Source organism: Molossus molossus, unplaced genomic scaffold, assembly GCF_014108415.1.
Source record: "Molossus molossus isolate mMolMol1 unplaced genomic scaffold, mMolMol1.p scaffold_m16_p_10, whole genome shotgun sequence".
Lineage (NCBI taxonomy): Eukaryota > Metazoa > Chordata > Mammalia > Chiroptera > Molossidae > Molossus > Molossus molossus.
In genome coordinates this window covers 11,521,289-11,547,889 of record NW_023425345.1, presented here as the reverse complement: position 1 = coordinate 11,547,889, position 26,601 = coordinate 11,521,289, and the positions used below count along the sequence as shown (strand labels likewise).

Here is a 26,601-nt window from a genome sequence, read left to right as displayed (position 1 = left end):
TCCTCACTGCCCAGCCTCCCTTGCTTCTTGACTGCTTCCCAGGTTGGGTTCCCAGCCTTCCTATTAAGTCTGTGAACCACCCAACAGAATCTGCCCCTTAAGGTTTTCATGAGGGTTAAATGAGATAATCCGTGCAAAGTACTTGGCATTGTGCCTGACTCACAGTAAGAACTAAGCCATTTATTATTACTGTTTTCAGAAAGATGATGTAAGTTGTTTTGAAAAACCAGCCCTAGGGTTAATAATGGCAGTTGAACTTTAGAAATGTTTTTACAACAATTTTCTTTCTCTTCCCCTCACCCCCTTCCATTTACGCTCACACAGAGACATTTTACCTTTTCTCATAGTGCAGTGAGGAAATAAAAAGTCTGAGACATCATCTCTGTCCTCAAGGAGCTAACAGTTTAATTACACAGATATGAAATATATATTCAACACTTTAAAAATGCCATTTATGGGCTTAATAAGTAGCATATTCCATAAGAACATGTTTTGAAACAGGTTCAAATATTAAATAAGGAGAATTATAAGGAAGTCCTTATATATTTCAAATCACTACTTTTAAGACAAATTAAAATCAATAACAAAAAATAGCCCTGGCCGGTTTGGTTCAGCTGTTAGAGCATCAGCCTGCAGTCCAGAGAGACCCAGGTTTAGTTCCTGCTAAGGGTGTGTATTTTGGTTGCAGTTTGTCCCTGGCCCTGGTTGGTTGAGCGGGTGGCAGCCACTCGATGTGTCCCTTTCACATCAATGTTTCTCTCTCTCTCTCTCTCTCTCTCTCTCTCTCTCTCTTCCTCTCTCTCCCTCCCACTCTGTCTAAACAAAAAATGGAAAAATGTCCTCAGGTGAGGATAAAAAAAAATCAGTAACAAAAAATATTAATACATTTTTAAAAGAACGGCATTTGGAAACAAAAACGTTCTCAATGGTTCCTGTACTAATAGGTAACGGACGTTACAAAGTATAACTGAGCAACAGGGAAAATATAAAATATCAAAACTTTTGGGATGCAGTACAAATGATATTTAGAAGAAAGAAAGATTTAAATGAGTTTGGTGTTTAACTCAAGAAATTATAAAAATAATAGAGTAAACGCAAAGACATTAGAAAGAAGAAAATGAAGATGAGGCCTGGAAATACATGAATTGAAATCAAAACAAAAAAAGATAGTAAAAAAATTAAAATTGGACTCTGAAAACTCCAATGAAATGGCCAAATCTATAGCAAGACTAACCAAGAAATAAAGAAAGAAAAAGTGCAGATAAACACTCTGGGAAGACGAGACGGGGCACAGTCCCAGATTAAAGAGATAAAAACTGCCACAAGATAATACCGTGGTCGATTTTATACCCATGCATTTGTACATAAAGACCGACTGTAGCAGATACAGGTGGATGCCGTATCTGTGTTATGATACATTATGACATGTTGTGTTCTGATTCGACAGGATATGGTATGGTATGATAACACAATCTTAACATCCAGTGGCTTAACCACAACCAAAGTTTCTTCTTGCTCATGTTGCAGGACCAGTGTGGGTGTGGGTGGGGACCTGCCTGATGTAGTGATTTCGGAATTCAGGCTGAAGGAGGACGCAACTCCGCACATGTGCTTCCAGGGTTATCACAGCTGGCTGGGAGATGTGCTGCTCAGATCTCCCTTCAGGACAGAACCTGCTGAGAGCAGTGGAGTTGGCTGGCAGCCCCCAGCTATTGGAACTTGCAGGATCTGCTGCTGTGTTTAATCCAGGTCAAGATCTCTCTGGGCAGCCAGCAGCCCAGAGTGGTTCCTAGGGCTTGGCTACCTCTGCCCAACCGGGGACTACCCTTACCCTTGCAGGCAATCTGCATTTGAAGTTCCCATTGGCCTTGGCCAAGACTTTCTCAGAGCTGCACCCTGGTCAGGGCTTCTTCCTATCGGGTCCTCCTTGTGTATTTCTCTTCCTATTTGCCCCAAGGGTGTCAGACCTGCAATGCAGCCTGAAGGCTTTCCCTGCCTGCTTCTGATCCCTTTCCCTGCATCTTTCAAGCATCCACCACAATAAATCCCTTGCATTCCCAACTCCTGACTCCCAGAGACTCTGTCATATTTCACTTTTACTCACATTTCATTGGCCAAAGCAAGTCATACGAATGTCCATGCCTATCTTCAAGGGGTTAGAAAGCCTAATCCAGAACACAACTAGATATTGCAATACATTTGTATATCTATTAAACTACTGATTAAACAGATATTAATTCCTCTTCCTCCCCCTCCTTCTTGTCTTCTCTCTTTTTGAGCAAAGCCCCAGTTTTGTTCAGGAGTCTATCCTGCACTCCCTCTCATGACTTGGGGTAAATTGTAGCTACCACAGCCAATTACAACCATCCTATTTACCTGCTCAGTGGTTGGATCAGGATGGGGGGTGTGACCCAATTCTGGCCAATGAAATGAAAGAAGAAGTGTCCTGGCTTTAAAAAGGAACAGGATGTGTGTGTGTGTGTGTGTGGGGGGGGGGGCTTTTGTCCCTGAGATTGTTAAGTGTGGATATGTTACTCAGAGCTGAGGCAATCAACTCTGTCTGTCAACAGGGAAAAAGAGTAAAAGAAAAATAAAACTCAGGCTGGCAAACTTTTGTGGGGAGCCTTTCATGGAAAGAAACACCATGAAAATGGAGATTTATTCAGCCCCTTGTTCTCCTGCCTCTTGCGTTCTTTTTCTTATCAGACCCGGTTCAGCCACACACCTCTTCTCTCTCCTTCACACCACGTCGGCTTTCGTTTGAAGAATGAAAACAATAGCTGAACAGTATGATTCAACTGGCACAGAGAAAGGAACTAAAATTGACCAGTCAGGAAATGAGGCACGCATTAATAATTTTCTTTTACATCACTGGTTTTGAAAACATCCAAATGCAATTAACTGTTGTCTATAAAATAAAACAAATTCCTAAAAAGGAAAAAGGAAACACTGGACTATGCTTTCACTCCCCATGGGGGAGAGGACTGACATTTATGGGGCACTTACTCTATGCCTGACTTTATTTGAAACTTATTATATAGTGTCTCATCAAATGACTTTGCAATGTCTTTTGAATGAAAATTTAACTTCTTACAAAGTCCATCATATGCAGTGTGATCAGGCCTGCCTCTCTAACTACCCCTCTCCATCTCTGCGTTAGCCTAGCCATCCTGACCTTTTCCTGTTTAGGAAACATACCCGGAACGTTCCTGCCTCGGGGCTCTTGCACTTGCCATTACCTCTGCTTGAAATGCTCTTTCCTTGGTTTTCACGTGTCTGATTTGTTCTCATCAATCCGATCTCAGCTAAGATGCCCCTTCCTCTGAGAAGCCTTCCTTGACCATCTTGCCTAAAATAGCATCTCTCCCTCTACCCCAGTCACCTATTGTAGTGCCCTACCTTAGTTTTTTTTTCTTCTTCTTCCCATTGAGCTTATAGTGTCTGAAATTATCTTCTGTTTGATTTTGATCTGTCTGCTCCCACTTGACTTCCCCCCTGTGGCTTGTTCACTGCAATATTGCAAACATTTGGACAAGTGGCTGGCACAAAGGAGGTGATCAACAGTGTTGGAAGAATGGAGAGATAACACTGTAACCTTATTTACAAGGGTCAACGTCCTCCAGGCAAAGACCACCAAGAACATATTATTATCATTAAAAAAATTTATTTTTCCTTTATTGATTTTTAGAGCAAGAGAAAGGGAGAGGGAGAGAGAGAGACAGAAACATCGATGCGAGAGAACATCCATTGGCCACCTCCTGCATGCCCCACCACTGGAGATCGGTGACCTCTTGGTGCATGGGTCAATGCTCAGCCACTGAGCCACACTAGCTGGGCCCACTAAGAACATATTAGTAGTTGAACAAGTCGGGTGTATTCCTCATTGCAGTAAAAGAGAAGGCACACCATGGGGGACCATGAGGTATTTCAGTTACAGGGTGTTAGAAAGGAACTTTTAGTTTGGGGTTCGAGTGTGGTGATTTTGGTTGGGGTTTAAGAAAGCAGGTCTTGTTTTTTTGGAAGCAGGGGCAATTCTGTGATGGAGTATTCTTAATAAATCTTATCTCTATGGTAGGAAGACTGGAATGGGCCTAAAAGTGTAGCTGGTAAGCAAGTAGCCGTCACTCATATTAGCCAGGATTGGATGAAGTTTGGATGTTTGGTGTTTTTTGCGGTTTACCAGTGACCTTGTTTTTGTCATACTTAGACAAGATTACCGAGTCATTTTATTTTTGAACTCACTTCAGCCCGATTATAGAGGGGCTTTGTCTGATATTGGTATCTGTGCAACTGTGTTTAGCGGGAGAGCAGGAAGACCTAGTTGTATGAGGCCAGTTTCTGGATGTCAGAGTCTGTTTTCCTCTTTCTTATGTGTCCTAGGGCTGCAGTCCAGTGTCGAACAGTCCAGAAATAAGCAAAAGTATCTATTTTGGCCATTTGATAGTCCCCTCCTTCCTCCCTGCTAATTCTGGTTTTGCATGGGGGTACCCACTGAACCAATATAGTGGAGGCCAAGGTAGAGAAACTGCTTCTAGAAATCAAACAACTCAAAACACCCTTATTTGTCCAAGAATTAATTACCATCTTAGCACATGCCCAAGTATATCTAATTTTCAAATGGTGGATGGTGTTCTTTTGTGTCCCGAGTGATAGGATTACCCAGTCCTCACCATTGCCTTGAAGGCCATGTTGAACGATCCACTAGGGTCTCGGTTCTGCTTCAAGGTTTTCTCTAAACACAACTAGATGGTTTTAGGAAAGTCTTTTAACCAGTATCCCTTCTGGGCTCCCTTAGCACTCCGTATTCCTCTGGTAGCATCCCTGCTATATTGCAATTAATTTGTTTATAATCAGTCTGCCTGGTTAGACTGGCTCCCACATGTTTGTATCCTTAATTTTAGCGAAAGACTTGGCACAGGCGAGGCTCTCTATAAATATTAAATGGGTTTAAAATGGAGATTTAATTCCTGGCTTGAATTCATCTCACAAAACATTTACCGAGTCTGTACTATGAGCCAGGACATTATGATAAATCAGCCAGTCCTTACCTTCAGAGAATTAGTATTCACTTCTAAGAGATTTAAGGAAAAGAAGACCAGCTGGAGTTAAAACCTCTTTTATTTTTAGGATCAGGCACTGTGTTAGGTGCTTTACAAGTGTACATGAGTTATTATTGCAATTTTACAGGTACAACAACAATACACTAATGAGTTAAGTAACTTTGCTGAAGTGAAGGGGGGGGGGGGGCGGTTTAGCTCAGACAACCCAACTCCAGCAACACTTGCTCAACTGTTAGGTTGAAATGTGCCACATAAATCCACAGTTCTGTCTTTTACTCAGAGTGGAGGCCCTGTATCCAGGTTATCGAAATCATGGCCTTTATTTTAAAGTGAAATAAATTAGTATGACCAACTTGGGAAATATTTATGTTCTTTATTAGCCAGTGTGGATGGGGGGAACAGAAATGCATTAGCTTTCTGTTAAAGCAGAAATGAATTTCGGTTTGGCTTCAGATCTGAGCATCATTCAGTCAATAACATTTTATTGGGCTCCCACTGTGAGCAAAACAGGTGTTCCCTGCCACTTCCTCTGCTCCCCACAGCCCGGAGGAGGGAGGGGAAATGGGGGAGGAAAAGAGAAGGTAAAGAGGTTGTGCAAGGTGGGCAGGTGAGCATCCCTGGCTCCTTCCCCACAGCCGGAGCCCGCGGCGGCCACGCCCCTCAGCCTCGCCCTCGCCCCCAAACCCACTTTAAACTCCCGCCCCCTCTTACTGACGACCAGTGCCCGGCCGGGGAGCCTGCCGGAGGCTGTGGATTGGCCGGCGCCGCGGTTGCCGAGGTGAGGGGTGGGCTCGGCGGGGTCCCCGAGCCGGGCTGGGGCAGGTTGCCCCGCGGTTTCCGCCGCGCCCTGGCTCGCGTCCGGCGGCGGGAGGGAGCGGCCCCCGCGCGCCCCCCGGCCCCGCGCGCCCCCCGCCGTCCTCTCGCTCGGGACGCGCCGCCCTCCGCCTCCGTCTCCGCCCCCAGGACCTGCGGCCGACCGCTGAGCGCGCCGCTTCTCCGGCCGGCGGCGCGATGGGCTGCGGGAACTCCACCGCCACCAGCGCGGGCGCGGGCCGAGGTGAGCGCAGCGGGCGGCCGAGGGCGTGGGGACCGCGACACTGCGGGCAGGGGGCCACCTCGGCCTCTGGCCGGGAGAAAGGCAGCGGGGAGGGAGGGTGCAGGGAGCCGGGGAGGGAGGTCGTGCAGCCCCCGGTGCCCGTCCCCATTTTCCGGACAGGAGCAGACCGCCCGCTTTCGGAACCGCTGAAAGCAGAGCATTTCCCCCGCGCGGGGGCGGTCACGCCTGGACGAGGAGAGCCTGCAGGGGATCCTGCGGAGGGCGCGCGGGAGGACCGGCGGCGGGGCTCCCCGCGGTGGGTGGGCTGGGCGTTCTCCGGGGGCACGGATCCTAGTGGTGGTCTGTGACCTTGCCCTGCGCTCCAGCAATCGGCCTCCCAGGCCTCGCCCCTGGCCCTCGGAACCCAGAAGCTGCACCTGGAAAAGTGTGCGGACCAATTCAGGACTTTCCTGGTGGTGGTGCTGGGGGGATGCGAGTGGGTTTGAGAACTGCAAGCAGGTCTCAAAAATTCACCCGAGTCGGTCTTGATGCTGAAGACCTACTCTTTGTAAGATTTCTCTGAGAGACTGCAGTACAAAGGAAGCTTTAGATACGTGACAGTTTTAATATTAGCAGTGATCTGTTCCTGTGTTTTTCATTAAAAAGTAAAAACATCCTGAAACTTCTTTTTACACACTTCGTTTTGTTGATTGGCATGCGAGGTCTCCTAGATTCCCCCAATCACCAGGTTCTGTTAATTCAGCTCTTCCCTTTAATCCAGCTAGTGCCTCCCGATTTAAGAGTCTGGATCTGTTTTGAGTAATAATTACTGACTTATTTTAGTGTCCGTTAGGATAAAGAACTTGTATCTCCTCCAACTGAGATCAATCAGATGCCACATCCTCTCCCAACCAGCAAATGTAAACAGCGGTCTGATGCTGCAGTATTTCCTCGGGTGTGTGCGCCTATGTGGATGTCCTGTCAATGACTTTGTGACCTTGGGTCTGTCACTTCCCTTAACTCAGAACTTGGTGGAAGATGCAGTTTAAAATCCAAGCCTTATTTGTTTATTTATTTTAAAGTTTATTTTGAGGCTTATGTACTGGGATCGATATGGAAGTCTGCTCAGTTAATTGGCCCCTTAGTTTTTCCTGTTTGTTGTCTGTGACCACACATGTGGAATATTTTAAGAGAAGTTGCTAAAACGTGGAATTCTAGTCCTGGAGCTGTGAATGAACCCAGGTAATGATTTACTGAAAAGTTTCTCTGTTACAGGTAACCTTTATTATCTTGAATTAAGTTGCTATCCTTGTGACATGCAGAGCGAGCCATCAGGGAACACATTTTTGATTCATGTGTCAGTGGCATAGGTTAGCGCCTTGTGCTAAGGACGCAAGAACAGGATTCTGACCTGAGAGTGGCCAGAGAACTCTGCATGGAGACCTGGAACAGTGTCAGGGCCTCATCCCTCACCGTCTCTCAGTCCAGCATGCCCTGTGGCCCAATGCTATCCACTGCATGTGCACCCACCGTAGTTTTAGCCACATTAAAAAAAAAAAAACATCGCAGAAGGATTTGTAACAGATTTCCTTTAAAGTGGAGCCAGCTTAGTTCATTTACATTTTTATTACTAAACTGCTTATCAGGTGTGAGGATAGAGGCAGGAGTTCCATGGCTAAGACAGAATAATGATAAGGTAGCTTTGCAATAATAATGTAAGAATATGGGAAAATATGACCCTCCTTATACATATCTGGTTGAAATTTTCCCCCACTAGGAGTACGTTCCTTATTATATAAAGTGTCATCTAGTTATGTTGGAAAAACTCATGTCTTCTTGATGAGTAGCTTTACTTTTGTTTATGATGGACAGCTCATGCAAGAGCATGTTATTCTCTCCTCTAGCTTGGTCTTTGCTAAAAATTACTCTATGTTCAGAGAAGGCAAGATAATGAGTGCAGACTGTGAAACATGAAGGAGAAGAAAACATCGTGAAAGGGAGTTATTGCATCACCTCTTCGAGGGATCTGCCCTTGTCTTTGAGAAGTCATTCCCCAAACAGTTCCCCGCTGGTGAATCCAGCTGGCTTGCTTGGGGATTTGCTCATTGTTATTTTAAATATTTCTGTTAGCTGGTGGTAAGACTCGAGTTTCAGAAAGGAAATGCATCAGAGTGAGAGATGTCAGGTTAAAAAAAAATAGACCAGAGTGCAAAGGTATTTACATTTCCTTCAGTTGTGAATTTCGACATCATTATCAAATATGCTGTTGACCTAGCTGCAGACTTGTAGCACTGAACCCATGCACAATGAAATGCATTAAATAGATGTGGTCCTTACAATGTACAACTTCTGAAATGTCCCAGGATCGTGCAATTCAATAGCCACACTTCAGTTTTTCAGCCAAAAAAAAAAAAAAAAAGTATAGAGAGATGGTGGAAAGGATGCTGAACTTGAGCCTGGAGAGTGAGGGTTAAGCTTGACTTTGTCACTGTGCTGGTTGTGTTACTATGGCCATTTCATTTCACCTTTTTTGAGCTCCAGATTGAAAGCACTCTGTCCTGTAATTATTATAGAGCAGTGGAATAGTAAGTACCCCATTGAAGGTGAAATGGCTTTCCCTGAAATTTTTCTGTCAGAACATGGGAAATCTACTTTCAAAGGAAGCATTAGCACATTATAATAATGCTCCCGAACCTGAAATCTCCATTATAAGCCCTATTTTACTCCGTAAGTAATTCAGGGAAAACCAGGTCATTGTTTCTCCTTTCCCTGAGCTATCTGGACAACTTCCTTTCTTGGCTTTTATCTGGTGGAATTGGTTAATATGACACATCGGTATTTAGTAGTGTACTTGAGTAAATTTGATTCTGTATGTCCACTGTGGAGAAATGGATATGCAGTAAAAGGGTCAATGGCCAGAAGAAATCAGCCCCTAGATCAGGCAGGCTCTAGACCATCCAGGTTAGATGTTCTTTACAGGAGATTTCTAACCCTAAACCTAAACCCACCCTCTATGTGCAGAGCACTGTACTCTACTAGGAATTTAGGGCGAGGGTCAGGGCAATGATGGTTGTAGAATGAAATCAATTCTTGCTCTTGAGAAATTAATAGTCCAGGTAGGAAGATTAACCATTAGAGACCACTTGTAAAGCAAATAGAATACACGTTGGACATCCATGTGGCCAGGAGATGTTGAATAATATAGTTCCATCAGAGAAGGCTTCTGGGAGGGGTTCAGCTGTCAGTCTAGATGGGATCATGAGAGCCATTTTGATTACACAAGAGTTCTCTCCATTTTAATTATTTAGTAAGATCATTCTCTCAATGGAGAACTTTGATTTTTCCCTACCAAGAGCTATAGTGGGAAGACTTCTTGTATTTTCCAGTCAGTGAGGATTCAGGACATTTTCCCGCATCGTCCAGAGCAGGGGTGGGGAACCTTTTTCTACCAAGGGCCAGAAAACACCATTCGAGGGCCAGACAAAATTATCAGCTTAACAATTAGCCTGCCTTATTTGGTCAGGGTACTTTGGTGAGGCCTGTGATGTTAACTGGTATTGATTTTGCAGGCCTTATACAACCGGCAGGCCAGGTGTTCCCCACCCCTGGTCTAGAGTCTAGACCCTAAAGTAGAGAGAGACACCTTTTTTGAGCTGGTGTTTGGATTAAATAGTCCATTTCTGAGGGGTTGCCTTTACTATAAGGCAGGTAGCTTCTGCTCTGTTTCTCTGTCTCCCAGCCCCACCTCTCTGTCTCAGCCATCAGATTCTCTATCCCTTTGTTTTCCTTTCAATATGGTCCCTAACCAGGCAGAGAAATGAGCAAGCCTGCATTTGAGCTAATGATTTATAAGGTCAGTCCTTCCCTCTTATACAATTATACATATAGATTGTTAAGTGAGTCTGTAATGTAAACCAGAAAGCCCCTTATAAGCTTGGATGGTTCCAGGTATCTGCAGTAGCCTATTTCAGTGCAGGCGAAGGCTGTAGAAATTATTTGCAGCAGCACTTAATTCAGAAGTTTTCTGCTCATGATAGTTGATTGAATCGATTAGCTGTCATTTTTCTACCAGAAGGATGTAACTGGTAACTATGTAACCATAACTTTGTGGGCAGTTTACTACCAGAATGTTTCTATCATGGTTCTAACAATGGTCTGAGGAGGAGGCATTTAATACTTATTTATTCCATTTTATCATTGTACCCAGGGAGTTACTATCATTCTCTTGGGTCCAGTGATTTAGATTAGTTATCCTCACCCCTAATTAGATAGCTAATTGCATTTTCTTGTGGTGTAGCTGTATGGTCCAGCCTTAATTTACATCTAGGGCCGAAATGCTGCCAACTGTGCTTGGTTAGCATCAGCCCAGGCGAAGAGTGCTGGAAATACTATATGTTTTTGTTGATATCATCAAGAAGTCCTGCTATCTTGTGCTGCTCAGCTCACTTAGGCCCCAGCCCCACCGTCTTCCTTTCTTGTCTGTAAACCTGCTGAACTCTCGTTTCCTCTCTGAAAGGCTGTACTGGAGAGCTGAGATTTATTGTCTCTCTCGCTCCCCTCCGCCAAATGTAGGCCTTCTGAGGGCCTCATGCCTCGTGTTCACAGCCGTACCCTCAGCCTCTAGACCAGCATCCACATTTTCAAAGGAATTTTTTGACCCTCGGAAATAAACATTTTGTTGAATGAGTGAGTATATTGGGGGTGGGGGGGAGAGGATACAAAAATTAAGTCCTAAATTGCGTGGGGATGCTGACTCATGTAGCAATTGAGAGAACAAAATAAAACCTCGGGCAGTCTGGGAAACCTCCTTGGAAGAAGTTGGACTTGATTTGACTTTGAAGAAAAGGTAAGCCTTGGATAAGCAGAACCAGAAGTAGGGGCATTTTTAGCGCTCTGTGAAATCAGAGGGACGGAAAAGGGCCTGGGGCACTTCCAAGCAGTGAGAAATCTGGTCTCCTGGTTTTAGCAGGGCTCCCTGGTTCCAGGGTGTTCGGAAGGAGGTCAGGATGGGGGCGAGGAGGACTGAGAGGCTTTTGTCATTTTGTCCTAGCAAATCCTGCCTTTATCATTGATCAGCAGCATGACTTGGGCAACTCGCTTAAACTGTCAGTACCTTACTTTCCTCAACTATAAAATGGGGCAGTAATTATAGAACAGACTCAAGATGAACTGAGTTCATGTATGTGAAGTGCTTAGAAGAGTGCTTTGTATAACTAATAATACTAATTATGAATATAGGGGAAGACATTCAGAGCTGGTGTAGAAGGAGAGAGCGAGCATATAGGGTGACAAATGAACGCTGCTGTCTGGGGTCAGTGAAGTGACGAGGGCTGGAGGGTGGAGGGTTGGTGTCAGGACGCCTGGAAGACAGCCAGGCTGAGGGTGGACTTCATGTCAGGGAGGATGGAGACGAGGAAGTGAAAATGAACCCAAGCTCTTAACGCCTGGGTAAGTGGAAGGAGATGCTACTACCTCTAAAGGGGAGGTAGGAAGATGCAGGCGATCAGTATCCTCTTGGATGTACCTCCTTTGAAGTGATGGTGAACGCTAAGAGATGTGGAAATACCTCGCTCAGGCATCACCACTGGTCCGACAGATCAGGAAGTTCACTTGTTCCAACTCCCAGCATTGACCTTGCAACCACGTGACTGGCTCACAAGGTGACTTCAGTAAAGTATTCAGTTCTGCCATGAGCCACTTATAGCTCAATATAGACATGACTTCAATGATATGGCTGCCTTTCTTTCTTTATTTTTATCTACCTAAGGTGTAGCTACTCAACCAGGAAAACCTGTAAGCAAGAGATTTTCTGTAAGAGCTTCCACATTCATTAACATAATGTCGTATTTCTAGGACACGGTGACCTGAATGTTTTTTCTCCACTATTGAAGAAATGACTTATGCATCTGTGTCTTTTGTTGGCTTCTTGAAAAGTAAACATTGCCTTGGATGAAGTGAAGAGCTGTTGTTTTACTTCTTTGGACCAAACTGAGACTGTGACATAGTTTTAGAACTATTATGGGTCAGAGGACACCTAGCAAGCCATCAGAATTAAAGAGAATTTTGTTTATTTTTCTGTAGTCATGCTTCTGCAGTTCTCAGGGGGGCTCTTTTAAAGCAAATAAAGAGTAAAACATTTCTGCGAATTTTTATTATTTCCCATAAGAACCATAATCACTTGTTTCTTATCATTTATGGTGAGAGAAGGCTGATTTATAAGTCTTTAGTACATTTTAGAAATTCTTTATGTATCTAATTTTATTTTTTTGTTGTGTGTGTTTAAATGATCACCACATAGTCTGAAGAAAGAAATATGATTTAATATGTAATTTAACAGTTCATTTACTTATGTGACTATTTCTAGTATATTACATCAACGCTATAAAATCCATATAGAGTAGTGATGAAAAAAGACATCAATAGACTATTTTTTCAAATGTAAGTAAATATGTATATGATCTTTCTTTAAAAAAGGTAAATATTCCCAGCCAGTGTGGCTCAGTGGATTGAGAGTCATCCCATGGACCGAGAGGTCCCAGTTCGATTCCAGGTCAGGACACACACGCCTGGGTCATGGGCTTGAATCCCACTAGGGGGTGTGCAGGAGGCAACCGAACAGTGTTTCTCATATTGATGTTTCTCTCTCTCCCTTCCTCTGTCTCTAAAAAACCAATAAAAACATATTTTTAAAATAAGCTTAATATTTTCTTTATATTAGAACTTGGCATGTGTGAAGAACTCATAACAATAAGTATATGAATCTGGAAAATATTAAAAATATACTGGGAAGTATGGCTCACTCTTCTTAATTTATAGATTAGATTAGATTAGATTAGATAGAAATCATGGATAATATTACTGAATTGATGTATTATCTTATAGCTGGCTTGCTTTACCTTACATTAGGAATATAAATTTGTCTCTGTGGAGTGTATGATAAGTTATGTAGAATTTAACCCCCCCCCCCCCCATTAACTTTGCTACATATTTCTGTTCAGAAGAGAATTTCTGTCTGGGGATGGTGGGGTGGACAGGGCTAAGAAGGCACAGGGGGTTGAATGAGAACCTCTAAAAAGTTACACCCATGTCCTAATCTTCGAATGTGTGAATGTTACCTTATTTGGAAAAAGGGCCTTTGAGGTGTAATTAGGTTCACGATTTTGAGATGAGGAGTCATCTTAGATGGTCTGGGTAGGCCCTACATCCATTGATAAGTGTTCTTACGAGAAACCGAGAAACCGAAGAGGAGATAGAAACAGGAGAAGGTGGTGTGAGGAGGAGCAGAGTGAGGTGTCCGGAAAGACTGCCGGGGGTGCCCACTGCCTTGGGATGGGGCACCTGCCAGGGGTGCCCACCGCCTCGGGGCGGGGCGCCTACGGGGGGGGGGGAGGGGGGGCCGGGTGCCCACCGCCTCGGGGCGGGACTGGAGCCTTCCCTACACCTCCGGAGGGAGTGTGGGCCCACCGATGCCTTGGCTTTGACCCGCTGGCCTCCAGAACTTCGAGAACATAACTGTGACCACCCGGTCTGTGGCGGTTTGTGACAGCAACTATCGGAAGCGAATACAGGAGGTTTTTCTGCCGTTGTTTGGGAATGGGACCAGAGACAAAATAGAAAATAAGAAAATGTCGTTAAAAACTCTGTACCTGGAATGTAAATAGTTATTTGTTGAAGTACATACAACACAGTTCCATCTTGGTGTGATTCATTCAGTGCTTCAAGGTGGTTCAGAGCCTCGCTTATTAGGATACGACATTTTCATAAAACGTGAATATCCCAGAGGTTTTTTCCTCCTGATACCGGCCAGTTCTCCGCTTCTCCGGCGCCGGCTGGGTGTCCTGCAGTTCCGCTCAGGTCTGACACCGACTCCATGCCATGTCCGTCCCACAGGGGGGGCTCAGTGCCACAGGACACCCATACTTCAGACACAAGTGTTAGGTGTCCAGGTTACTTGCTCTTTTGGGGGGTTTCCACAGCCCCCTTCCCCAGATTTCATAATTTACTAGAAAGGCTCACTGCACTCAGAAAGGTATTTTACTTTCTAGTTTAAAACGAATGGTTTACTGTAAAGGACACAAACGAACATCCGATGGAGAGTTCAGAGTGAGGTCTGGAAGGATCCCGAGTGCTGGAGTTTGTTCCCATGAGCTGATAGGTGCCACCCTCTGAAGCAATCCAGACCCTGTCAGCTAGTGGTTTTTATGGAAGTTTTATTAGGTAGGCACAGCTGATTAATTAAATCAGTGGTCACTGGTAATTCATTCAGTCTTCAGCCCATCTCCTCCCTGGAGGTTGGGGAGTGGGGCTGAAAGTTCCAAGCTTCTAATAGAGTGTTGGCTTTTCTGATGACCACCCCCCATCCTAAAGCTATTTGAGTTCTTGCCAAGACTCACCTCATTATAAGGAAAAAGGCTCCTGTCACTCTTATCATTCAGGAAATTCTAAGAGTTTTAGAAGCTCTGAGCCGGGAATGGGGGATAAAGACCAAATGTCTTTGTATGATTCCACAATATCAGATTAAGTTTTTTGAATGTTTGAATACATTGGATTTGCTATGTGTTTTTAAGTAACTGAGACCATGACTTTGAGACTCATGAATAAAATATGAAAGTCTTTTGAAGTTGTAAAGGGTGAACACAGTCACGGTGAAATGGAGTGATACTGTGAACAACCAGCCGTGTTTACACACACACTTGTTCAAGAAGCGGAACATTTCCTCACTCTTGGAAGGAGATGTTCTTCCTTACATACCCTAACCCTTTTCAATTACTTGTTGTCCCTAGAACTGCTTCCGGGTCACTGCTACTTTTATGAAAGCAAACCCCTCCCCCTTTTCTACTTTTTAGGAAGATAATTTAAAATTACGATGATCATTTATACAGTTGGAAAATAGTCATTAATTCTTTTGATCCACAAAAATTCTAATGGTTTGTGTATTTTGTGGTGCTTTTATTTTACAAGAAACATTGTTACCTTTTTGTCCTCTCTATTTCTTCTAAGGCCATCATGTTAATGCACCAAGGCTCTGTTTAAAAAGTAGTCCTTTTGGCCCTGGCCAGTTTGGCTCAGAGGTTAGAGCGTTGGCCTGCGGTCCAGAGAGACCCGGGTTCGGTTCCCGCTAAGGGCACGTACCTCGGTTGCAGTTTGTCCCTGGCCAGGTTGGGGTCGTGTGGGTGGCAGCTGTTCGATGTTTCTCTCTCTCTCCCCCTCCCACTCTAACTGAACAACAACAAAAAAGTAGTCCTTTTGGCAGGAAATGAACTGGTGCGACAGGGATGACTGCTCTGTCCCCAGGGCCTGGAAAGAGGTAGATACACCACTATAAATATTTGTTTAATAAATGACAAATCACGGGAACCATAAACACAATTCCATGCAAATGGGATTTTGCCACCATCTGAATAGCTGTAAACAAAGTATTTTTTGCATAAATTAGAGACCTTTATCTAGTTAATTATGATCAATATTTAGGTGAAGTGTGATTAAAATGTTGCAGTGAAGGTAATGTTTTTCCTCTCTTTATAATAGTTTTATGATTTTACACTTTTGCTGAACAAAGATGGTTTACAGTTTATATGCCTAGTTATTCTGAGGGTTTCCAACAATTACAATTTTTTTTTTTTTTACTCTGAGAAATTTTATGTTGAGAGTCATGTTCCACCTGCCCATGTAACTTATCACTGATACTGTATTACCTTGTTTCAAAGATGCATATTTTCTTCCCTTAAAAACAATAGAGCACATATTACAATCGTATGTATGCGCTTGATGTAGTGTTTCTGACTTCTTTGTGGTCCTCTCCATTGTTAAATGGATGGGGACATAAATAAGGGGCATTTGAGAACAAAGAAATAATCTCTGACCTCTTTCTGGGAGGTAACGCCAGCCCTCTGCCTAGGGCCTGCTGGGATGTTAGATGGTAAAGCCAGCTGGCGAGAGTCCCCGTGGGTGCCGGGCCTGGTGCAATCTAGGTAAAGTGGATGGAGGGTTCCGGCTGATTAAAATAAGTACTGATTAGACAACATGGTGCTGTTTTGAAACTAATTTCACACACATTATTGTGTTTTGTCTTCTCAGCTGCCTTAATTGGCCCCGTGTTAGAAACTGAAGCACTGATTTATGAGCTGTTGGACAAATATCCAAGCCAGGACTAGACTGGGGCCTTCTGCCTTCCAAGTCCACGGTGTCATTTCCCTCCACCCTGCTGCCGTCCTGAGATGGAGTGGGCTGGCTTCTGTCCCCTCTGCTCTCTGTGGGGGCTCCTGGGTGGCCCTTCAATGCTGAGAGGACTCATGATCCACACTGTGGTCTCCGCTTTCTTTCCCTGTAACGTGTCACAGAATCCAAGTTTCTGATCCGCGTGGTTCTTTCCTCCCCTGCCCACCACAAAGTCCTCAAACGTTCTCTATCCTTTCCCGAGAAAAAGAGAGTATTCTTTTCATTCTAGACCGTCTTCTCTTAATTGTTTTGACTTTGAAATGTTCATTTTCATGGGTTTTTGGTGGCACTAATCTTTTGTTTATTTTTTCTATGAAGATACTGCCCTGTGGGCAGTTTTTATGTTAAGGTTTTTTTTCGTCTAAGGATTTTTTGGTTTTATGATCTCAGATTCCAAAGCCGTTTTTATTTATATAATAGAAATGCTGGTTGGCACAGAAATATTACTCTTCCCTGAAGACAGGAACTACATCTGTTACAAAATTCAGGTTTGGTCCTGTCCTTCCAAGTATTTGTTTGAGAGACAGTCTTGATGATCCGTGTGCTCTGCTGTGAAGTTGCAGTACGGCAGACCCTAAATTAGTGTCGCCGGGGCAGCGCTCTGCCGTCGTGACCAGCACGCTGCCTGCAGACTTGCTTGCTTTACAGCACACCCTCCTTTATTTTCCCACTTCTGGGACGTGTGCAGAAGTTGTTTTAATTTCGTAGGTCTGGAAATCAAGATACTAAGTTAAATGTGACAGTTGATAGTAACAGCTGAGCTATTTTTATAACCAGACTTTGTGCTCTGTTTACATGTATGGTTTCAAAAAAGATCCTTACCTTTGAGAAAGTGACTTTCATTACCCTCATTTGACACAGGAGGGAAGTGAGGTTTTAAGAGGTTCAAGGACACTTAATGTGATGTGGATGGTCAGTTTGGAACCAGCTCCGTGTCGCCAGCTGAGGATGCTGGTTGAGAGCAGGGTGGGGATCGGCTGTGTGAGGGCAGAGAGCCTGTGATGGGTGACAAGTCGGGGTCCAGAAGAGAGGGGTTGTTTCTGGCACGTGAGTGGGAAGCAGAAAGGAGAGGGTTCCACCGCACATAGGAGCACGGTCATAGATGTGTGTAACTCCTTTTAGAGCTAGGCTGGCATCCTTGACACTTCCTCATTCACCTAGGACATCACCTTTCTGTGTTGTGACTTTGCTTTGCGACGGTGCAGCTTAGGAGGGGTGTGGCTTGGAAAAGAAAATATTTCTCAAATACATCAGTTCTTTTATCTGTAAAATGAGAACGTTGGATCAGATGATCTGAAAAAGCCCCTTGTATTATGTGGGAATTTTAAAAATGGGCAGAAGAAATTGTAAATTCAAGATTCGAATTTTATGATTGTTTTGCTTTCCTTTTTCTGAAATAATCTTTTAAAACAACATATTGTCAAGTTGTCTTGAACGATATTATTTGGGTATTTGGGAGGAAAGGGGCTTAACATTTTGTAGCAATACTATCACACTAATACAAACCTATTTTTCTTTTTTCTTAGGCCCGGCAGGAGCAGCTAAAGATGTGTAAGTATTAAAGATGTGTTAATATGATTTGCTGAACTTTCGGAGGAAGACACTATTTTTCATGATTATGATCTTTAGATATATGTAGGTATGGCCAGAAACATGGAAATACTTTCTGTACTATGTACAAATCGACATTATCATTTGGTTTATGACTAAAGTGCTATTTGAAGAATGTGATTATTTGTGACTTGACTTTAGCCTTTCAGTGGCCCTAGGCCTTTAACTCGGAATTTAAAGGGAAATGCTGTGTCTCCATCCCAACTTCTGTAGAGATTTCTTGTAGTTAAAAGCAAGTGACTGTGAGCCTCCTAGCTCCTGGGACTGTGCAGGGTCGTGCAGGCAGCCGTGGGGAGAGGCTGGGCCCAGCACTGCCATGTGCACAGTGAATGGTGGTAACGTTGAAAATATTTGAATGAGTGTATATCAGCCCAGCCAGTCAATGCTGAGTTGATCTTTAGACCACAGAACAGTTAATAAAAAAGCTTCTCTTGCCCTGGCCGGCGTGGCTCAGTTGGTTGGGTGTTGTCCAGTGCGCTGAAAAGTTGCTGGTTCAATTCCTGATCAGGGCACATACCGGGTTTCAGGTTCGATCCCCTGTAGGGGGCGTGCAGGAGGCAGGTGATGGTCTCATTCTCACATCGATGTCTCCCTCTCCCTCTCCCTCTCCCTCTCCCTCTCCCTCTCCCTCTCTCTAAAAATTATATATATGAGCTTCCCTTTTTGAGAGGCATCCGGAGCTCAGGAACCCATTCGGTCCTCCATATGCCCCTTTTCACACCTTCCTATCTCCAGTCTAAGTATAGTGAGGCCTTTGCATTAGTTGTACTCCATGGAGGGCGGGATCAACCCCTGTCCCACTCACCCCAAACTGGTCTGATTTCAAGGCTGATGGTGCCACACGTACACCAAGAGGATATGGGAAGATTTATTACGTAATGAGGCTTTTCGGGGGTGTGGGCAGGATAGGCACCCAAACTGGTCCATTCAGCTCGGGTGAAGGAAGAAGGGCTGCGCGGCTTTGGTTTTGGGGGTTGGGGTGCGGAGCTGGGATGCGGGCTCCTGTGTGTGGGCAGAGGTTCGCACGGTGTGCTCTCCCTGCCAGCACGAGGAAGGCGTGCCCGGCCCTCTGCCAGTGTGCACACACGTGGGGCATAAGGGGAGTGGGGGGCTTGAGAGCCGTCAGTGGTCAGACACCAGACATAGACTTCTTTAGTTATAAGGAAAAATTCAGAGATTAGAATGGGGTTGTATAGTTTCTTGGGAAGTAACTGCATTTTATACGGTGCAAAGGAAGCAATATAGGTGGCCTCGAACTCCTGGTTGCCGTGTTTGGGTGTGTTATGAAAACCTTTAGCCACAGTGAGTTCAGCATCCTTACCTTATTCTTGCTAGTGCAGTGTCTTGGTCTCTCCTTTCCATGTTTATATGTTGTTGCCAGATTAATTTTCTCAAACACTCTCCTGCTCTTTTAGGACCCCTGCTCAGAAACTCGCAATTATTTTTCATGGCTCGCTGGATTCAGCACAGAGTCCTTTGGGAATAGGAAGTCCACTTATGCTTTAGCTGACCGACTGCACGAGGTGGAAGGGAACACGGCACCCAGGGACTGAGCAAGGTCAAGGTCAGAGGGATGTACTGACATTCGCTCAGTGAGACCCTCAGGGGCCCGACTGGCCTCACGCTTTCTGTCTCGGTTCTTAGTTTTTTGCCATTTCCTCTTCATGGACTTGCATTTCCCCCAGTTCTGTTTGTAAAAATTCTGTCTGTTTTTCAGGGCTTTCATGTGAAAAGAATTTCATATAATCAACTGGATAGAAGTTCTCTTCTGAACTTTTATAGCAGTTTGGGCCTCTCTTATGATACATCATGTTGGGCTTATATTGTTATTTATCTTGTCCCCTTGGAAATCGAGGGAAGGGAAATGTCTTGCCCATCTCAGCGTCCCCTGTAGTTATTAGTATTGTGCTTTGAACGCAGTGCTGATTGAATACACAGAGAATGAATTGCATCAATTCTCTCTAAGCAGAGACTGATTTCATGACTTCCTCTTTCTTTTAGAGGCACGGAAATTTCTAATAAAATTCATGGATGCCTTGTGGACTTTTTGTCAACAAAATTTCACTATTCCAGGATGTGAGATGCCATTTAACTACTTTTTAAAATCCTGAATTCTCTTTAAAAAAAAGTCTGAATTCCCCAGATATAATTTTCCTGTGGCTATATGTAGCTCATTGTATGTCCTGTAACATCTAGATCTAGATATAATTTTATTGAATAAATGACCCTTTTAAAAATAAATGTAGTAAATTTAATTGGAAAAAGTTAGAGTATTATAGTATTACTTTTCCATGCACAAAGTTATATTCAAACACGTTCTGTTTCTAAAAGTAGAAACTACAGATTTATGCATCTTGACTATAACAGGTGATGCCATGAATGAATCAGGAGCTGAGAAAGTGAGACAATTTAAACTTTTTATTATGAAGATTAAAAAATAGAGCTTGATCTCAAACCAACAGGAGTAACCAAAGTCACAACAGCGGGTGCGAAGGGCACAGAACTTCCAACAGGGCACCCGCCAGGTTAAACAGACCACAGAAGGGCTTTTAGAATAATTATGGTTATTTTTAGGAGTCAGAAAGACTAGAATTACTCCCTTAATAATAATTTTAAAAAATCAATTCTTTAGAAAAGTCTGCAATTTTTACTATATCTCCCCTTTTCTATTTATTCATAGGCAAGAAGCCAGGATATAATAACAAATAAAGTGATATTTCTTCCCTTAAGTAGGCTGTTGTCTCCTGGGGACTAAAGTGCACTGTGATAAATGCTAATTATTAAAATAGTAAGACTTTTTTTTTTTTTAATCCTCATCCGAGGACACTTTTCCATTTTTTGCTCAGATAGAGTGGGAGGGAGAGAGAGAGAGAGAAACATTGACGTGAAAGAGACACATCAAGTGGCTGCCACCCACACAACCCAACCAGGGCCGGGGACAAACTGCAACTGAGGTACATGCCCTTAGCGGGAACCGAACCCCAGTCTCTCTGGACCACAGGCTGACACTCTAACCGCTGAGCCAAACCAGCCAGGGCTAAAATAGTAAGACTTTAATGCTAGTCTGGGTCTTGGAGGGTTGGAGGCACAGAGTGACGGGGGTGAGGCCACAGGAGGGTCAGACAGGAGACAGTCACCATGGGAAAGGAGGAGATGTGGTCAAGGTGCACTTGGAAATAGAATTGACAAGATCTGTTGAATGACTGAATGAGGAAAGGAAAGGAACATCTGAGGATGACTCCGCAGTTTCAGACTTGAGCCAGGGGAAGGGATGGCTGATAATCCATAGAGATGAAGTAGGCTAAAGGGAAAAGAGAAGCCATTGGATGTGGCATGATGGCCACACTGGTCACCGGGGAGCTGTACCTTCAGTTGAGTGGCATGAGCCAAAGTGGAAGCGAGCGAGGGGCCGGGAACTGTGTGTGGTCTTTCATTTCATGTCTGGCGGGAAGGGATGGAAAGGTGTTGGTAGCTGAAAGAGGAAGCATCTTTTAAAAACATATATACTTCTTTTATAAAAGGGATACCAAAAAAATTTGGAAAGTACAGAAAAGTATTTTTTTTTATAAAAGAGAAAAAAGCAGCTGTTATCCTGCCAGCAGCAGCCATCATTGATCGATTACCCTATTCCATTTTTTTCTGATTACTTCTGCCTGATTGTGTGCATTGAAGTCTGTTACTCTTTTATTTAATTTTTGCACAGAGGAGATGTAGATGTACTTACAGGATAAAGGGTAGAAGCCAGTAGAGTCGGAAAAGCTGAGGGTGGTTTGGGGAAGGAGTTACCTGTGGTGAGGGAGAAACTACTGATGGAAATAGATATTAGAACAGGCGACAAAGATTAAAAATGTAGATTAACCTTAGAAACTTGAGATAAGGAGGAACGCATGGGTGAGGATATGTAGAAGTTCAGTGGCATCAAGACAGACTCGTGTGCATATCAGGGGGTGCACCTTTCTTTTTCTCTCGCTCCCTGTCTCTTCGAAATGAAATCCCAGCGCAGGGACATGCAGAACAAGCTAGATGTGGCTTCCACGTGATGACATTTGGCTGCTTTCACAAACTTGCAAAGATCAGCCATGCTTTTTTTATTTTTAATTTCAGTGAATGATCTTAGCTCTTTGGCACAAGTAGGTTGTGTTGGGATATTTTTGGTTGGAAATGGCAGAAGTCCAGCTTAAAGTGGCTTAAACAAACAAACGAGAAGGAATTTACTGGCACGTGTAACGGAAAAGCTCGGGGGCTTGGGCCTCAGCTTGGCCGGGTCCAGGTAATCAAATGACAGGAAGAAGCTCTCATCTCTGCCTTCCTGCTGTTGGCTCCATTCGTAGGCAACTTTCCCCAAGTGGTGAAGCAAATGCCAGTTTGTATCTTATCAGCTTAATCATTCCTGTGGGGGGAGGGCTTTTTTTCCAGAAGGTTTGATTAAAAGTCCTAGTGTGAGGCTCTCCCTGGCCAGGACATGGGCTCTTATGCCTCTTTCTGGATTAGCCAGTGGGCAGGGGGAACCGTGAGCGTCTCATTGGCCAGGCCTAGGTCATGTGCTCACTGCTGGAGCCAATCGGTACCATTAGCTCCACATGATCATATGGCCAAAAGGTGGGAGGGGCTGGTTTCCACACCAAAGAAAAATTGGGATGCACTTACCAGAACAGGGGCAGTTATAACTGGGCAGGCAGACTCAAAGCGTGTTCTCCCTGTGGAGGTCAATTTTCACATTATTAAAAAAAAAAATCTCTTGCCCTGGCCGGTTTGGTTCAGCGGTTAGAGTGTCGGCCTGCGGTCCGGAGAGACCCGGGTTCGGTTCCCGCTAAGGGCGTGTACCTCGGTTGCGGTTTGTCCCCGGCCCTGGTTGGTCGTGCGGGTGGCAGCCACTCGATGTGTTCTTCACATCGATGTTTCTCTCTCTCTCTCTTCCTCTCTCTCCCTCCCACTCTACCTGAACAAAAAATGGAAAAATGTCCTCGGGTGAGGATAAAAAAAAAAAAAAGAAAAAAAAAAATCTCAACTTAAAATTTTAAGCAATATTTATATGAATATTATAAATATGTTTCAAATGAGAAACATTAAACAATTTGACTCAAAAAAATTATTTTTTTTGGTTAATCCTCACCCGAAGATACTTATCCATTTAGTTTTTTAGATAGACTGGATGGGAGGGAGGGAGGGAGGAAGAGATAGAAACATTGATGCAAGAGAGACACATTGATCTGTTGCCTCCTGTACAACTCCCACTAGGGCCCGGGATTGAACCTGCTACCCAGGTACATGCCCTTGACCAGCAATTGAACCCGAGGCCCTTTGGTCCCTAGACTGTTGCTCTAACTGGTGAGCCAAACTGACCAGGGCTCAAATTGAATATTTGCTGTTAAAAATAAAAGACCATAGGCACTCAATGTAAGCAAGATAATTCAAGTACTTCTTTCATTTAAAACCTGTAAAGTGAGCCCTGGCCAGTTTGGCTTAGTGGTTGGAGCATCGGTCTGTGGACCAGAGGGTCCTGGGTTTGGTTCCCGCTAGGGGCACATACCAAAAAAATAAATAAATAAAAAAATAAATAAATAAAACCTGTAAATTGACAAAGCACTTTTATTGTTATGGAAGGTGGCAGCTAGAGAAAACATTATCTTGGAATGAGGTAACATAAAACACGTTGAAGCTCTTTTTTTTTTTTTAGTTGATTATTCTTTAGTTTTTATTTTGCCCACAATTTTTCTTTTTTTTCTTTTTCTTTTTATTTTTTTATTAATTAATTTTTGTTACAGATGTTTCTCCTTTTCCCCCCACTGATTTCTCCCTCCCCCCCTCCCTGCCCTTTCCCCAGTTTGTTGTCCATGTCCACTGTTCATGCACACATGCATATAAGTTCTGTGGTTTATCTCTTCCCCACCCCACCCCTATTTAGGGGATTGTCAGTCTGTATCCCATTTCCGCGTCTCTGGGACTACCCCCTTCCTCAGACTGTTATGTTCATTATATTCCACAAATAAGTGAGATCATATGATACTTGTCTTTCTCTGTTTGGCTTGTTTCACTTAGGATGATACTTTCCAGGTCCCTCCATGTAGTCTCAAAGGATCAGAGGTCTTTCCTTCTTACAGCTGCGTAGTACTCCATTGTGTATATGTACCACAGCTTTTTTATCCATTCGTCTAACTGGGGCTATTTCCAGATCTTAGCTATTGTAAATAGTGCTGCTACAAACATGGGGGTACATGTATTCTTTCTGGTTGGTGTTTCAAGCTTCTTAGGGTATATTCCTAGAAGTGGGATCACTGGGTCAAATGGAAGTTCAATTTTTAACTTTTTGAGGTAACACCATATTGTTTTCCATAGTGGCTGCACCAGTCTGCATTCCCACCAGCAGTGTACTAGAGTCCCCTTTTCTCCACACCCTCGCCAACACTTGTTGTTTGATGATTTGTTGATGGCGGTGAAGCTCTTTCTTTAAAATAAAAAGAAATTACGAATCTCTAAACTTGAGTTTCCTTGCAGTCCTTTATCAGTTTTCGTGGCTAAAGCACATGTTTTCTCTGAGCCCTCCCTTCCTTGTGTCAAACCTGAGGGTGTCTGAGGGACTCATTTCTCCTCTGTGAAGTAGCGGGTAGGGCGGAGGATGGGGTGGGGGTGGCATGCATTTTGGAAGCAGAGACCTGCCACCATTTACGAGCTGTGTGATATCTGTCCTTAGTATTCTTATCTGCAAAACTGGGATAGTGGTAACTGTGCAGGGTGACCACCTTCATCATCATCATCATTCTGAGTTAGTGGCTCCTCTTGATTGAGGATCCAGCTATATAGTGATTCTGGCATTTCAGGTGCATTATCTCATTCTGGACCCGTGACAGTCTGATGGGGACCGTAATGCTGTTTCGTTTTACACGTGAGAAATGAGGCATAGAGTGCTTGAGTAACTGCTCAAGGCTTACGGTGGTTATTGGTACAATAGCTTCAGTATCCTAGGATAGTACCTGGTATATGCTCTGCTGCCCCTTGTAAACGCCATGGGATTATTAGGTGGTTTAAGGGTTGTTGAAAAGATTTAGCAGAGCCTCTGTCGTGAATACCTGATGGCAAAGACCTGCTGCATTGAGGGCTTTGCCTTCACAGAAGTCACATAGTCCGGGTGAGTGCCCATCAACGCATGGTTAGATTTTCAGAGCAGGAAGAGAGAAAGTAGATGGTGGGTTCCTCAGGGGTAGAGCGGGAGAGGTGGTGACCCGCAAGTGTTGCTGAGATGCTTGACTGCAAGGCACATGCTAAGAGAGGGGGAGGGAATCTCACAGGGCTGATGGTGGGGTGGGGGTGGATGGACTGGAGGTGAAGGCGCAACAAGAAAGCAGGCGTCTTGGGAATGGGAACGGCGGAAGGAAGACTTTTCCCCTCTTAGGGAGTGGGGTTTTCTGCTCCGAAATGTCAGAGGTGAAGTAGTTCCAGGAACTAAGCTCCACTGAGCAGCCGTGGGAGTGAGTTATCAGAGCAGCATTTAACATTGTTGGGATAGAGGAAGTCAGCGAAATGTGAAGCAAGAGGTTGGTCAGGTGATTCTTGTGGATTTTAAAATCATCCGAGATCGTGATGCTTAAGAAAGCAAGCCAGCATCTTCAGTGCATGGGGCCTGCATAGCAGGGCTCTGACGCCAGAGGGCAGGGTTTGGGTGGAGGTGGACTTGGCCTGCGTGGAAGCTCAGTGGGGAGGTTGGGAGCATGCTGGCTCCATCTCCTGTTTGGAGTCTCTGGGATAAGAGAAGACAAGCTGCATCTGCTGCTGGTTTTGGAAAAGTGATACCATCAGGGAAAAGCAAGATTTCTTTAGGTAAGGAGGTGGAAAGAACATTTCTGACTTAAGGAAACTGCTAACTTTTGCAGCCAATGATGCAGTAACCCCCAATAGCATGTGCTTCTTAGAACAGTAGAGAGGTAGTGAAATTATAATCTAGCTCTTGATCCATTAGCCCCATGCAAAGAGTGAATGTTACTCAGGTTCTCCAGTAATACATTCTGGGAGAAAGAAAGGGACCGATATTGGCCAAAGGGCTCTTCCAAGGAGGGAGATTTAAAGATAACTGTCCAAAGACGTTTTTGTTTTTTTTTTTAATCCTCATCCGAGGACATTTTTCTATTTTTTGTTCAGATACAGTGGGAGGGAGGGGGGGGGGAGAGAGAGAGAGAGAAACATTGATGTGAAGGGACACATCGAGTGGCTGCCTCCTGCACGACCCAACCAGGGCCAGGGACAAACTGCAACCGAGGTATGTGCCCTTAGCGGGGACCGAACCCAGGTCTCTCTGGACCCCAGGCCAACGCTGTAACCGCTGAGCCAAACCAGCCAGGGCCAAAGACGTTTTGAAATCAGGAAGAAATGAATGAGATTGCCCATAGGCCCAAACAGGCCATGGCAAAACATTAATTTTGCCCTACATCAAATGTAATTGTTTGGTAGACTTTGCTGGAGCCACCCTAAAAAGCAGGAGCCATCGTAAAGACATTGTAAAGAAAATTAAATAATTATACTTTCTCTGGAGAATGCGGTGTGACCGGAAGTCAACATTGTCAATACAATAAACTTATTCCGAAAGATGACGGTGAATGGTAAAAGTAGCTAGTCAGCTCCATGAAAGGTCTCCAGAGGCTTCCGTATTAAATTTTTACTTTTACAAATCAAATTAAGTTCGTG

General features: G+C 44.2%; 1 protein-coding gene across 1 annotated transcript in view; it reads left to right on the top strand.

The window, feature by feature from the left end:
• Positions 1-6,057: 6,057 nt before the first annotated feature.
• Positions 6,058-26,601, top strand: part of CUNH12orf75 (chromosome unknown C12orf75 homolog) — a 36,361-nt gene continuing 15,817 nt past the window's right edge. Inside the window, exons 1-2 of the mRNA XM_036252697.1 lie at positions 6,058-6,117; positions 17,841-17,865. Coding sequence (XP_036108590.1) covers positions 6,072-6,117; positions 17,841-17,865 — 71 coding nt within the window. The 5' untranslated portion in view covers positions 6,058-6,071. The remainder of the gene's footprint in view (positions 6,118-17,840; positions 17,866-26,601) is intronic.